At 37.1% G+C, this 15049-nt stretch overlaps 1 protein-coding gene across 1 annotated transcript in view; it reads left to right on the top strand.

The window, feature by feature from the left end:
• ATR (ATR checkpoint kinase) overlaps nt 1–15049 on the top strand; it is a 129435-nt gene that overhangs the window by 13956 nt on the left and 100430 nt on the right. Inside the window, exons 2-7 of the mRNA XM_087818057.1 lie at nt 4981–5072; nt 6140–6289; nt 10893–11770; nt 12444–12622; nt 13104–13292; nt 14728–14918. Of these exons, the coding sequence (XP_087674183.1) occupies nt 4981–5072; nt 6140–6289; nt 10893–11770; nt 12444–12622; nt 13104–13292; nt 14728–14918 (1679 nt within the window). The remainder of the gene's footprint in view (nt 1–4980; nt 5073–6139; nt 6290–10892; nt 11771–12443; nt 12623–13103; nt 13293–14727; nt 14919–15049) is intronic.

Raw genomic sequence — 15049 nt, 5'->3', positions numbered from 1 at the left:
TTGATAGCTGTAGTTCAGTCTGTAATTGCTAGCTTATAAGCCTTGTAGTATTTCAGAACCTCTCTGCAGATGTAAGCTTGCACACTCTGAGGATAAATTTTGATGGCCTCATTACAATTCACGATTGCTTTGGAGTATCTGCCTTTCAAACCATAGCAGAGGGAGGGCAGAGTGGACTGGAGCTGTGTGAGAAGAACCTAGGGCTGTGCGGCTCTGGAGATAGAGCTCAGAGACCACCCCTCTGGATCCCTGTGCCGAGTCATTCCCCCATCCAGAAGGTTATTTATTAAGGATTAAGGAACCACACAATCCAAGAAGATTCTTGTGAACCATTCATTCACTTAACAAATGCCTTTTTTGACTATTTACTAAGTATCGGGACCAGTTACTTGATAGCACTTAAGCACTAAATGCCATGGATCCTCTATGTAATCAGTTAGGATTGGACTTTGTGGTTAAATAATTAAGAAAACAATCTTATTTTTTCTTTTAGCATTATTTGAGATAACAACTGGGAAAATACATGTACATTTTACAGTGATATAGAAGTTATAAATTATAACTTATATGAAATATATAAATAACCAGCTTACCTACTATATCCTTAGCTGTTTTGTCAGAAGTGGTGGACTGGCTAATTATTTACACACAGCCTTCCTCTAGGCAAAGTTAATTATCTCCTGCTTTGAGTGTATAGGACACTTTATTATAATTGTGTGCATTCCTCCCCTCTCCCCAGCAACTAATTTGAGTTCCTTGAAGCAGTTCCTTGTTTTATTTGCCTTTTGAATTTATTAACTTATTAGTATCTGTATTCATCCTGTCCTCCTGTATTAATGCAAGAGGTGCCCGTTCCTTACAGGTATTATCTCTTGATTTGTACAGGGTCATGGAAACGAAAGCCAAGTCTCAAGTATCAGTTTTTCAAATCTCCATCTAAGGGGAAAAAAACAAACCAACGTTTTTGACTCCATATATTCTTTTAGTTACCACTAACCTCCATTCTTCATTTCATGGTCAAGCTATAGAAAGAGCATGTTATTCTCAATATTCACATTTTATTTGCTTTTCAACCCATTGCAATCTGGCTTCTGCCTTCACCTCTACACTAAAACTTTAAAAACCAAAGGACATAAAAAAATACCAACTCAAAATGAATCAAAGACAAAACCTAAAAATAAGACTCTTAATAGAGAACATGGGGGAAAGCGTCAAGATACTGGATTTGGCAATGATTTCTTGGGTTTGACACCAAAAGCACAACAACAAAAGAAAAAACAGACTTCATCAAAATTAAAAACTTTTGTGTATCAAAGAGCAATCTCGAGAGTGAAAAGATGTGTAGAATGAGAGAAAATGTTTGCAAATCATATATCTGATAAAGATACATCAGATATACAGAGTATATTAAGAACTACAACTCAACAACAACAAAACAAATAGCCTGATTTTAAAATGGGGAAAGGACTTGAATAGACATTTCTACAAAGAAGAAATACAAATGGCCAATAGGCACATGAAAAGATGTTCAGCATCACTAATCATTAGGGAAATGCAAATCAAAACCACAATGAGATACCACTTCATACCTATGAAGATGGCTAATATTTAAAAAAGCAGAAAATAACAGGTGTTGGTGAGGACTGGAGAAGTTGGAACCCTTGTGCATTGCTGGTGGGGATGTGAAATGGTGCAGTCATTGTGGAGAATGGAATGAGAGTTTCTAAAAAAATTAAACATAAAATTACCAAATGATCCAGCAATTCTACTTCAAGGTACACACCCAAAAGAATTGAAGGGGACTGGAACAGATATTTGTACATCCATGCTCATTGGAGCATTATTCATAATAGCCAAAAGGTAGAAGCAACCCCAAGTGTCTGTGGCAGGATGAATGTACAAAATAAAGTAGTATTATTCAGCCTTAGAAAGGAAGGAAAACCTGACACGTTACAACATGGACAAACTGTGAAGGCATTATGCTAAGTGAAATAAGTCAGTCACAGAAAGATAAATATATGATTCAACTTATATAACGTAAGTAGTCAGATACATAGAGACAGAAAGTACAATAGTGGTGGCCAGGGACTGGGGTGAGGGGAAATGGGGAGTTAGTGTTTAATGGGGACAGTTTCAGTTTAGGAAGATGAAGAGTTCTGGAGAGGGATGGTGGTGATAGGTGTAGAACAACACGAGTGTACTTAATGCCACCAAACAGTTGTACTGAAAAATGGTTAAAATGGGAAATACTATGCTAAGTATATTTTACTATAATAAAAAATTCAAGGAACTTTTGTTGTTGTTGTTAATCCTCCCCTAAGGATAATGTTTCCTCTGATATTTTCGAGAGAGTGGAAGAGAGAGAGGGAGAGAGAGAAACATTGATGTTAGACACATCGCTTGGTTGCTTCCTGCATGTGCCCCGACTGGGGCCCAGGATCGAACCTGCAACCCAGGTAAGTGCCCTTGACTGGGAATAGAACCCGAAATCCTTTGGTGCGCGGGCTGACCCTCTAACCACTGAGCACACTGGCCAGGGCTCAAAGGACAGTTTAAGAAACTAACTTTATTTGCTTCTATTGAGATCTCCCTCCTTGAAATTCTAACCTAGATTTCTAAAACATTCTCATGGTTTTTCTTTCTGTTTCTCTGGTCCCCTTTCCCTCCTCTTTTATGGCTTCTATAATCTTAATTTATGAATGTCTCTTTGGCTTATTATTTATAATTTGCATTCATATCCAATATTCCACTAGTGCTAACTCTAGTAGTGGAAGATTATATAGTCTCTATGAATGTCAATCTCATCACATACAATTAAGGTTTAATATTCCTATTTTATTACATGTGAAAATGAAATAAAACAGAGGATATTTAGCCTTTTTTAGCAGGTATTATATAATGATAACCTGTATCTCTAGAGTAGATATTTTCTGAGGTCCAGAAGTGTAATTCCGACAGTCTTTTGGACATCCCGCTTAGTTGTTCCCTTGAGACTTTAAACTCAGTATTTCTAAAACTGGTTTTGGCCCTGGCTGATGTGGCTCGACTGCTAGGAGCGTTGTCCCATACACGGAAAGGTCAAGGTTGCCTAAGTTGCGGGTTCCATCCCTGGCCTCAGTACTGGTGCATGTGGGAGTCAGCTGATCATCGATGTTTTTTCTCTCTCCTCCTTTTCCCCCTCTCTAAAAGTCAGTGAAAATGTCCTTGGGTGAGGATTAAAAATAAATAAAAAAAAATAAAACTGGTTTTGTTTCTCTCCCCAGACCTGTACTTCTCCTGTGTTAAGTCTTTTGGTCCTGATCACTCTCCCCCACTAATCTGTATCTTTCAACTTCTCAACAGAAGCTTCTGATGTTTTGTCTGGTTCATAACAGGTGCTCAATGACTTTTTGTTGGTTACATGAGTGACATCCTATGTGGTGGAACACAGACTTCCCACTCTACTATTGTGTTCTGTGGCGGTTTACACCAAATCATGGAGTTTAAGTTAAATTCATTCAGGATTCTAGGATGTCATTCTTCTGATTAATTATTATAACACCTCTTTATTATTTTTTTCTTGATTAGTCCTAAGAAACAATATATGTATTTTTTCTTACATTTTATTAAATCTTCGTGATAATTTCAAACATACAAAAAGAAGAAAAAATGATATATTGATTTCCCATGTATTCATCACCCAATAGTTATCAATTCATGGCCCTCTTCCTCTAACTCAGATTACTTTGAAGCAAATTCCAGACATTTTATCAATAAATGATATTTATCTCTAAAGGATAAAAACTTTAAACATAACACAATACCATTATCACACCTAAAAATAATAATTTCTTAATAACATCAAATGTCTATGTTCAGATTTTCCCATTTGTCTTATATTGTGTGCTAACAGTTATTATTTTTAAGAATCAGAATCCAGCCCTGGCCGGGTAGCTCAGTTAGTTAGAGCATCATCCCCATACATCAAGGTTGCAGGTTCTGTCCCTTCTTAGGCACATACGAGAATCAACCAATGAATGCATAAACAAGTGAAACAACAAATTGATATTTCTCTCTGTCCCTCTTCCTCTCTCTCTCAAAAAATCAGTCAGTCAATACAAATTTTTAAAATCAGAATCCAACTTTGGATCATACATTGTAATTGGTTGATATGGCTCTTAAGTCTTAGTTATGGGTCTCCTCTATTTTGCTTGGAATTTATTTGTTGAAGAAACTGTGTTCTGTAGATTTTGAAAACTGTAGATTAGCTCTGCTCAATAAAAACAGCAAGCCACATATGTAATTTCATTTTATTTAAAAGATTTTTATTGATTTTTAGAGAGATAGAAACATCAGTGTGAGAGCAAAAATTCCATCGGCAGCCCCCTGCATAGCCCCCATTGGGGATCGAACCCAAAACCCAGGCATGTGCCCTGATCAAGAATCGAACCAGCAACCTTTTGATGTATGGCTCAACCAACTGAGCCACACCAGCCAGGGCAACACATATGTAATTTTAAGTGTTCTACTTGCCACATTATAAAAAGTGAAAGGAAATAGGTGAATTAATTTTTAATATATTTTAATTCAGTAACATGTCCAGATAACATTTTAACATCTAATTAACATAAAATTATTAATGCGATGTTATACTATTTTTTGTACCATATATTCAAAATCCAATGTGTATTTTTATTTACAGTGTACCTCAATTTGGACTAATAACATTTTAAGTGCTTAATACCTACTACATGTGGCTACTGCCTACCATATTGGGCAGGGACATTTAGGTGTTGCAGTTTAGATGCCTGTCGTGTCTTTAAGTGTGTTCTTTTTTCCTTGTAAACTGGGAACATGAATTTAGATTTTCCTTTCATTTTTAAACAAGAATATTTTGAATGTTAATATTAAACACATTTGATAAGTTCAACTTTAGAGAATTTTTTGTAAATGAAATTGTGACTCCCTTCCAGGATTAAAAACTTTTTATTTGTATTTTAGTGCCAGTCCAGAGGAATATAATACAGTTGTACAGAAGCCAAGACAAATTCTATGTCAATTTATTGACCGAATACTTACAGATGTAAATGTTGGTAAGAAATAACTATCTCTTATATAAACTTTATAAATTAAATTGTTTTCTTTTCCATATATACATTTTGCAAGCATTTTTCTCCATGTAGTTTTATGGAATTAGTATTTATAATAGTTACTATTTTCAAGCAAGTTATTTACAATATTTGTTATATAATGTGAATTAGGCTCTTAAAGGAAGTCTATTTACCTATTTGTTACCTAGATTTTCTGCTGCTTACTATGAATTCTTTGATATAAGGTATCATTATAGATAAAAAATATTTGACTAGTTCCAATGATTTGGACTCTTAACTCCAGTGGTTGAGAAACAGCAAATGCCATAAAAAACTGGTGACTTTGTAAGTTGTTGATCAACCCCTGTTTGTGTTTTCTGTCTGTGGAAATCTAAAAGACAAATTACAAACTTGCAAGAAAGTGTCACATTTGTTATATCCGTTAAAATTACATTGAAGGGGTAAAATAGAGTGCCATTTGGCTCATGGTGTATAAATTTGATTCCAAATTTGGCACAAACTTTATGATTTGTGATAGTTATTTCCTCTTTCTTTTTTCAGTCAGTAAAATTATTTGCTGAAAAATAACAAAGAACTGCTGAATACTTGCAAGATGTATTTTCATATGGTGCTTCTTCTATTTAGACCCCTAGCCTGACCGCTTCTGCTTTACTAACTCTTGTGCTTTACCAATTCTTCTAGGAATCAGCGCCTTCACAGCATCTCCCACACATTTATTTTCTTTACTCTGGATTTGTGCAGTTAACATTGTATTATAATTATTAGTTTATTCGTCTGTGTCACCTGATTATTAGATTTTTTTTACACCGTCACATTTTAGCCCATTGCCAGGCATGTTGTAGGCCTGTAGTACATATTTGATGTATGGATGTATAATAGATGAATGAGCATGATTATTAAACATCTAAAATTAGAAAGGTAGGATTGTAATGGTTAGCCCCATCAATTTAGCATGAACATTGTAATTATGGTCACCAAAGTGTAGTTTCTTAACAAAACACTGTTGCTTAACTTTTCACAACTCTTTAAAATGAATCTTGTACTTTTAGTTGCTCTAGAACTCGTAAAGAAAACTGACTCTCAGCCAACCTCTGTGATGTTGCTTGATTTCATCCAGCATATCATGAAGTCCTCCCCACTTATGTTTGTAAATGTGAATGGAAGCCATGGGCAAAGTGAGGCCAAAGGCAGTTGTATTGGTAAGTCCTGCTATTTGTACATTCATTTGCAATTGGTTTTCTGAAATCTACCTTTTTCTCTTTGAAATAAACTTGTATACTTATAGATATATTTTAGTCAAATTTGCTATAAACTGATGAAGCAAAATAGTAATGGTTAGTTTTATTTCCTACATCCTGTTTTCATTATGAACTAGATACCCACAATGGAACAGAAGTAATTAAATTTATTTGCTAGTGAATACTTTAACTGTTTTCTTTTTTCTGGTTTTGGTAATCTCTTTCTTCTGCATTAGGCATTAGCAAACAATGGCTCACAGGCTGGCTGCCTGATTTTGTAAACAGTAAATATTTATTGTAACACAGCCATGCTCACTCATTTACTTATTGTTTGTAACTACTAAAAAGACAACATTGAGAGCATGGAGTAATTGAAATGGAGACCACATGGCCCTTGAACTATCTGGCCCCTTAAGAATGAGTTTGCAGAGAGACAACAAGATGGCAGCGTAGTTAACAATGGTACCTGCTGCCTCCCACAACCACATCAAAATTACAACTAAAATATCGAACAACCATCATTCAGAACCTCCTGAAATCTAGCTGAACAGAAGTCCTCCAGTGAGGGAACTGAAGAATCACATTGAGACCGTTAGGAGGGGCGCAGACTTGGGGTGGAATCGTGGAGATGCGGTCGTGGTCCCACATCCACGTGGTGTGGTTTAAAACCAGGAGGGACATCTTGGGAGTGGAGGTTTCCCAGAGGAGTGAGGGGTTCCATCCCCACATCAGGCCCCCCTGCCCAGGGTTCCAGTGCTGGGAACAGAAGTCCTCACAACTTCAGTCTGTTAAAACCAGTGGGGATTGTGGCTGAGTGGTGCAGAGACTACGGGAGCCCCAGGTGTTCCTCTAAAAGGGCCCTTGCACAGACTTACTCAGATGTGCTCCCTCTGAGCTCCAGCGCTGGGCGGCAGCTTGAAAGGAACCTGGGACATTTGGGTTCCTTTGCCTGGCATTGGGGTGAGAGCTAAAGGGGCAGTTTTCTCTCAGACAGAGAAGCTGGCAGAGGCCATTGCTCCTTTGGTGAGCCCTTCCCCCACAGAGCCGGCAGGCAGACGCTATATTTGAATCTCCATCAAACTGACTCACACCTTTTGCCCCACTCTGGTGATTCCTGGAGGTCCCACCCCTCCCTACGTGCAAGCTCATCCAAGCCATTTCCAGTGGTTTTTCTGTGCAAGTGGCCTCTTGAGCCTCATGCTTAGGACTTTCATAAAATCTCTCAAGCAAGCGGCTGCTGGCCTCAGCGTGCCCCATACCTCTTGATGAATCACCCCAAACATGGCACTAGCGGCAGCCTCCATTGGTTCATAGCTTGACCTCTCCTGGACATCTTCAAGCCCAGCACAAGTAGCAGCCACCTACGGTTTACTATGTAGCTCATGCTGGTTGTTCCCGGGCAAGGCAGAGGCAGAGGCTGACTTTGCACTTCCTGGGAGGCCCCAGAGACAGTGCACCTGGTAGTAAGCCTCGACGATGCTCTATTACAACCCACATTCATGAATGACACACTCAAGTGGTGCACTTGGTGAACAGCAAAATTCCACTGAAGTAAATCCTTCTCCATAGGGATGTCTCCAGCACAGCAGCTCTTCAGCTCTAGCTGCAGCTGGTCCTCACAGCTGATTGGCCTGGGGGTCAATTCCTCCCAGGGATGCCAACAGCAACCAAGGCTCAACTACAACAGGACAGTGCACACAGCCCTCACAGGGGGGCACCTAAAAGGCCCAGCTCAGGTGACTGGGGAGGCTGAGCCACTGGATCCTACAGGACACCTACTACACAAAGCCACTCTACCAATTCCAGAAGGCACAGCACTTCTACCTGATACCTAGAAGCAACCATCTGGAAACAGCCAAAATGTGGAGTTAAAGAAACATGTCACAAAGGAAAGAACAGAAGAAATCTCCAGAAAAGGAATTAAATGAAATGGAGCCAAGCAAGCTACTAGATACAGAGTTCAAAACAATGGTTATAAGGACGCTCACGGACCTTAGTAAGACTATTAAGGAAACTAGTGAGATCATCAATGACATAATAAAGTACCAGTCAGAAATGAAGGCTAAACCAATTGAAATAAAGAATAATTTACAGGGAATCAACAGTAGAGTAGACAACGCTGAGAATCAAATCAGAAATTTGGAATATGAGGAAGCAAAAAACACCCAACCAGAAGAGCAAAAAGAAAAAAGAATCCAGAAATATGCAGATAGTATAAGGATCCTCTGGGACAACTTCAAGAGGCCCAACATTTGCATTATTGGGGTGCCAGAAGGGGAAGAAAGAGAGCAAGAAATTGAAAACCTATTTGAAAAAATGACAGAAAACTTCCCCTACCTGGGGAAAGAAATGGACTTACAAGTCCAGGAAGCACAGAGGGTCCCAAACAAGAGGAACCCAGAGAGGCCCACAGCAAGACACATCATAATTAAAATGCCAAAGGTTAAAGACAAAGAGAGAAGCTTAAAAGTAGCAAAGGAAAGCAGTTAGCTATCTACAAGGGAGCACCCATAGGACTGTCAGCTGATGTCTCAACAGAAACTTTGCAGGCCAGCAGGTAGTGGCCAGAAATATTCAAAGTGATGAAAAGTGAAAACCTACAACCAAGATTACCCAGCAAAGCTATCATTTAGAACTGAAGGTCAGATAAAGAGCTTCACAGATAAGAAAAAGCTAAAGGAGTTCATCACCACCAGACCAGCACTACAGGAAAAGCTGAAGGGTCTTATTTAAGAAGAAGCTAATGAACAAAAGAACCTGACAAACGACATAGACCCAGAGACATTGACACATGCAACAGATGATCATATTTCAGAGGGAGGAGGGAAGGGGGGTGGAGGGTGGGAAGAGATTAACCAAAGAAGTTATATGCACATATGCATAACCCAGGGACACAGACAATAACGGGATGTAGGCCTGGGGAGGGGGTGGGAGTGAGGTGGAAGGGGTCAATGGGGGCAAAAATGGGACACCTGTAATACTTTCAACAATAAAGATTAATTAAAAAAAAAGAATGGGTTTGCCGCAACCACAAAAAAACCCTCCATAGACACAGATAACAGCATGGTGGTTGCCTGAAGGAAAGGAGAATGGGGAGGGGAAGAGGGTACAGGGGGATAAGTGGTGATGGAAGGAGGCTTGCCTGGGGTGGTGAGCACACAACACAGTGTACACATGATGTGTTATAGAATTGTACACCTGAAAGCTGTATACTTTTATTAACCCATTTCACCCCAATGAATTCATTAAAAAAGAAAAAAAGAATGAATTTGCTGACTGCTGTTCTAGATGCTGGGAGTTTTTCCCTGGACTTTATCCTTATTTTTCCCACTACTTGTTCTTTTATTGACTTGCTCCTAAGGAGATGTAAAGCAAACATATTTATTTTTTTTAGTGTACTATACACAGCATATTTTAAAATTTTTGCTTGAATTTCAAGATTCAACTTTGATAGCATGCCCTCCAAAAAGTCTTTTCTGACCACGACTGCTGCCTGCCTGCCTTAGGACTGGCTTAGTTTGCTTCTTCCTAATTGCTCTATTAATACAGAGTGTTCTGCATTTCTTCTGTCATAGTGGTTTTTTAATTGTATTATAAATACCTGCATTTCTATGTTTTTTGCCACACTTTTTAATTAATTAATTAATTAATTAGTTTTTTAAATCTGCACCTGAGGATATTTTTTCCATTGCTTTCCGGAGAGAGTAGAAGAAAGAGAGAGAGAGAGAGAAACATTGATGTAAGAAAGACACATCGATTGGTTGCCCCCTGCACACACCTGACCAGGGCCAGGGAGGAGCCTGCAACTGAGGTACCTGCCTTTGGCCGGAATCGAACCCAGTACCCTTCAGTTGGTGGGCCGACGCTCTAACCACTGAGCCAAACCGGCCAGGGTGCCACACTGTTTTTTAAATAATAGGTTGTGACCCATTAGTGGGTTATGTAGATGTAATATAATAGACTAGAAAGAATCAGAATACACTGCATATAAAAAAAATGAATATTGTTTCATGAAACTTTTGTTTCATACATTTAAATACATATGCATATGTGTACTGGGTCATGATATAAAGTGTATCTCTTAACTTAAGTCAAAAAGTTCCAGAAGCTATATTACAGGATTTATGAGGATAGGACTATGACTGATTTGTTCTTATGCACTTGGGACAAAGTGGCCCCTCAGTAAGTACTTGTTGAAGGGGTGGTAATAACTAAGTGCTATTTATTGAGTGCTCATTTAACTTGGGCACCGTGCTGAGAATTGCACATGTTTTCCCGTTTGGTCCTCACAGTCACCTTAAAGTAGGTGGTGTTAAGCCTCTTCATAGCTGAAGCCAGAGGTTCAGGTGGAGGGAACGTTCTCACCACTAGTAAGTGGAAAGCTGGGACCTTCTGTTTGACACCAGAATTGGCATTCTAAATCAGTATATTTTCATTTTCTGGGGAATCTTTTAGACTATTTTGTTAGTGAAGTTTATTCTTTAAAAATAAATTATCAAGCATTTAGCAAATTCATTCGTATTTCTTATGTACTTATTTAATATCTCTCTTGTTTATTTCAAAGACTTTAGTAATTGGATCATAAGAAGACTTTTGCGGATTGCAGCAACTCCATCCTGTCATATGTTACACAAGAAAATCTGTGAAGTCATCTGCTCATTATTATTTCTTTTTAAAAGCAAGAGTCCTGCTATTTTTGGAGTACTGACAAAGGAATTATTACATCTTTTTGAGGATTTGATTTACTTCCACAGAAGAAATGCAATGGGACACTTTGTGGAATGGCCAGTGGTAGTTAGCCGATTTTTAAGTCAATTAGATGAACATGTGGGATATTTACAACCAGCTCCTTTGCAGTTCACGAACATGCAAAATTTAGAATTTATTGAAACCACTTTATTAACAATTCTGATTCGTATTATTGCTTTTGTGTTTTTTAGAAGGCAAGAGCTCTTACTTTGGCGGATAGGTTGTTTTCTGCTGGAGTATGGTAGTCCAAAAATTAAATCCTTGGCAATTAGCCTTTTAACTGAACTCTTTGAGCTTGGAGGTCTTCCAGCACAACCGGCCAGCACTTTTTTCAGCTCCTTTTTGGAATTATTAAAACATGTTGTTGAAATAGATGCTGACCAGTTGAAACTCTATGAAGAGCCATTATCAAAGCTGATAAAGACACTATTCCCCTTTGAAGCAGAAGCTTATAGAAATATTGAACCTGTCTATTTAAATATGCTGCTGGAAAAACTCTCTGTCATGTTTGAAAACGGTGTGCTTATGTGGCTTAAGTCTGATGTGCTAAAAGGAGCTTTTTGCCACTTGCTGCAGTATTTCCTTAAATATGTGCCAGCTGGGTATGAATCTGCTCTACAAGTTAGGAAGGTTTATGTGAGAAATATTTGCAGAGCTCTTGTAGATGTGCTTGGAGTTCAGGTAGATGCAGAGGTAAGTCATTTTTAAGGTTTCTTGTTAAGTATGTATTTTTTCATAATTTATATATGCATATATGCAAGATATAATGAGAATACAATATTTTTAATAATATACATTCAGAATGAATGATTTTCATAATCTACTTTGGCTCTCTATAATGGATTTTTACTTTGAGTTCAGAAGAATTTGTTCACTAAGTTGGTAACGAACCATCAAAGTCCAGTGTTTTAAAGCAGAATTTGTGAAGTATATTCATGTTTGTTGCATTGTTAATCAATAACTCTTAGAAAACCTATGGGTACATAGTACTAGTCATGCTAAATTATGCCTCTTTTTCTTTTTGGACTGTGGGAGACAGGCAGTATAATATAGATATGCAGGAACTTGCTGGATTTGTAGTATGAAAGAAGTTAGTAATAATTTCTTGTGGCATTTTGATAGAGGGGAAAACAAGTTATAGGGAGGATTTGTTTATGCCTTCTAACACTACAGAACCATAGTTCTAGATACAGAACTATATATAGACTGTGAAATAATATAGATGACCTTAGGTCTTTGTTTGCCTGATGAGACTCCAGAAATAGTGTACCTTATTAGAAAACTTACAATACCTAATGCATTTTTGCTGTCTGAATAATATAAATGTTTTCTAAGATAATTTTTGAAATTATTTTTGCTTTCTCAGTATTTGTTGGGCCCACTTTATGCAGCCTTAAAAATGGAAAGTATGGAAATTACTGAGGAGGTTCAGTGCCAAATTCAACAGGAAAACCTCAGCAGCAAAAGTGATGAAATATCACCCAAAAGGCGTCGACTCAGCTCATCTCTGAACTCTTCTAAGAGAGCAACAAAACAGACTGAGGAGTATGACCTTCATTCAGTTTTTATTTAGTCATTTAGTAAAACTTTATTTACCCTTAAAAATTTTCTTTATTTAAGTACTTCAACTTAAATACTCAGAATATTTGTTTTTTCTAAAGGTAGTCAAAGGAATGCTTAAAATATTTTAGTAGTGCTAGTATGGAAAATTTCATGGCTGAATATGGTTACTTAAAATACTTAAAAGTCTTTACTTGCCTGTCTAGTTTAACTTTTTAATATATGAAACATCTCTGAGACTATACATCAAAGAGCAGTTTTTCAAAATGTGACCAAATAAATGATTTTTTTTTTGGTCATGTGGCCAAAGAATTCCCATATTTCAGACAGCCCTGAAAGTTTTTTAAATCTTAGGATAAATTTCAGTAGTTGACATTACATGTTATCTTCTGTCTTAAGTATTTTTCACATTTGAACCAAATTTACATTAAATATGAATGTATTTATACTGTGGTTATAATTACAGAATTAATTGTGTGGATATGAGCAAAAAGAGCACATTATGGAGTGCACTGAAACAGAAAGCTGAATCCCTTCAGGTCTTCCTTGGCTGCGGTAGTCTAAAGAATCCTGTTGAGACTTTAGAAGGCGTTGCTGTTGTGCTACAGCTGACTGCTCTGTGTACTGTTCATTGCTCTCCTCAAAACACAGAACGGTAAAGCAACTTGTGTTTTCTGGGTGGGTTTCCTGTAATAAATTTGTTTTTATTGGTGTGTTTTTTGTTTTTGTTTTTTAAATATATCTTTATTGATTCCAGAGAGAGGAAAGGAGATGGAGAGAGAGAGAGAGAAACATCAATGATGAGAGTCATTGATCGGCTGCAGCCCGCAACCCAGGCATGTGCCCTGACCGGGAATCGAACCCTGATCTCCTGGATCCTAGGTCAACGCTCAACCGCTGAGCCACGCCCGGCTGGGCTGTTTTTATTGTTTAAAAGACCTCATTCACTTGCTTTGTGTGACCTTAGGACATAAACTTTTCAGTGAAATGGAAATTTGTTTTTTATTGAGCACTTGCTAAATGCTAGGTACTGTGATAAGCACTGTCCGTAACTTGCTTAATTTTTACAACAGTTCTGTGAGGTAAATGCTGTTATGCCTACTTTACAAATTAGAAATTGAGGCTCAGAGAAATTGAGGCTCTTCTTTGTCTGAAGTCTAAATTAACTTTCCTGGGCATACAAGTTTGGAAAGTAGCAGAATACATTTTTATGCAACTCAAAAGCTGGTGCTCTTTTAGTGAAACATTAAGTTAAAGGAACATTTGCCTTTGATAATAGGAGTAGGAATTTAGAACTCCTTAGAGATATATTTTCAGTTTACTGTTTTTAATATAGGTTAATTATTGTATCAGAAGAAACAATAGGGTGAGCTCTCTCTCTGAAGATTTAGTCTTATTTTTAGTGCCATATTATAGACCAATACTCCTTGTTAATTTTTTACACGATCATTTAATCTGTATTTCCTGATTTGCTTTTTTTTTTTTTTTTTTACAGTTTACATTCAGTATTATTCTGTGTTAGTTTCAGATATACAGCATAGTAGTTAGAAAATCATGTACTTTACAGAGTGGGTCCCCATGATGTTTCAAATGCCCCCCGGCCCCATACATAGTGATTATGATATTATTGACTCTACTCCCTATGCAGTAATCTGTGTCTCTGTGACTATTCTGCCCTGATTTACTCTTTTAACTAGCCAGTACAAAGTTATGGAAGAGATTTTAAAGAAACTGTATTGACCCTTGTTGCATTTAATTTAGAACTTTGGATAACTTGAAGGAATAGCTAATTAAGAAAGGATTTAGTTAATAATTATGCAGGCATATCTTTGGTCAATTTTAAGTCTGGTGATGCCAGATTTAAATATCCTAGATTAACTTTAATTACCAAATCCTAAGACTGATTAGAAAGACATAAAGAGATTAAATTTAAATTAATAATGACATATTAATTGATTTACATATTTATTTTGAATTGGTTTAAAGTTATATGCTAGTTTTATACTTACAATTTCTTTCGGCTTACTACAGTATTAGGTTTGACTAACAATTCATTTTAATCCATGTCTTAAAAAATGTATTAACTGCAGCCATAATTTCAAGGACTGTCAACAGAAGTGTAAGAAAAAAACTTCAGTAGTAATAACTTGGATGTCATTGGATTTTTACACAAAAGTACTTAAGAGCTGTAGGAGTTTGTTGGAATCTGTTCAGAAACCTGACTTGGAGGCAGTTATTGATAAAGTTCTGAAAATATATGATGCTTTGATTTATATTCAAGGTGAGTACAAATAAGCAGTTTATCAAAATAACCTTTAGAGTTAATCAGTATAGAAATCTCTTTTGCCTAAGACATAAATGAACAAGTGTTTAGAATAACCAAAAGTTTTCTTGATTTTAGTTCTGTTAAGC

This window comes from Miniopterus natalensis, chromosome 6 (genome assembly GCF_054644295.1).
Source record: "Miniopterus natalensis isolate mMinNat1 chromosome 6, mMinNat1.hap1, whole genome shotgun sequence".
Lineage (NCBI taxonomy): Eukaryota > Metazoa > Chordata > Mammalia > Chiroptera > Miniopteridae > Miniopterus > Miniopterus natalensis.
Note: the sequence above shows the minus strand (reverse complement) of the source record. Positions and strands in the feature narration are given on the sequence as shown.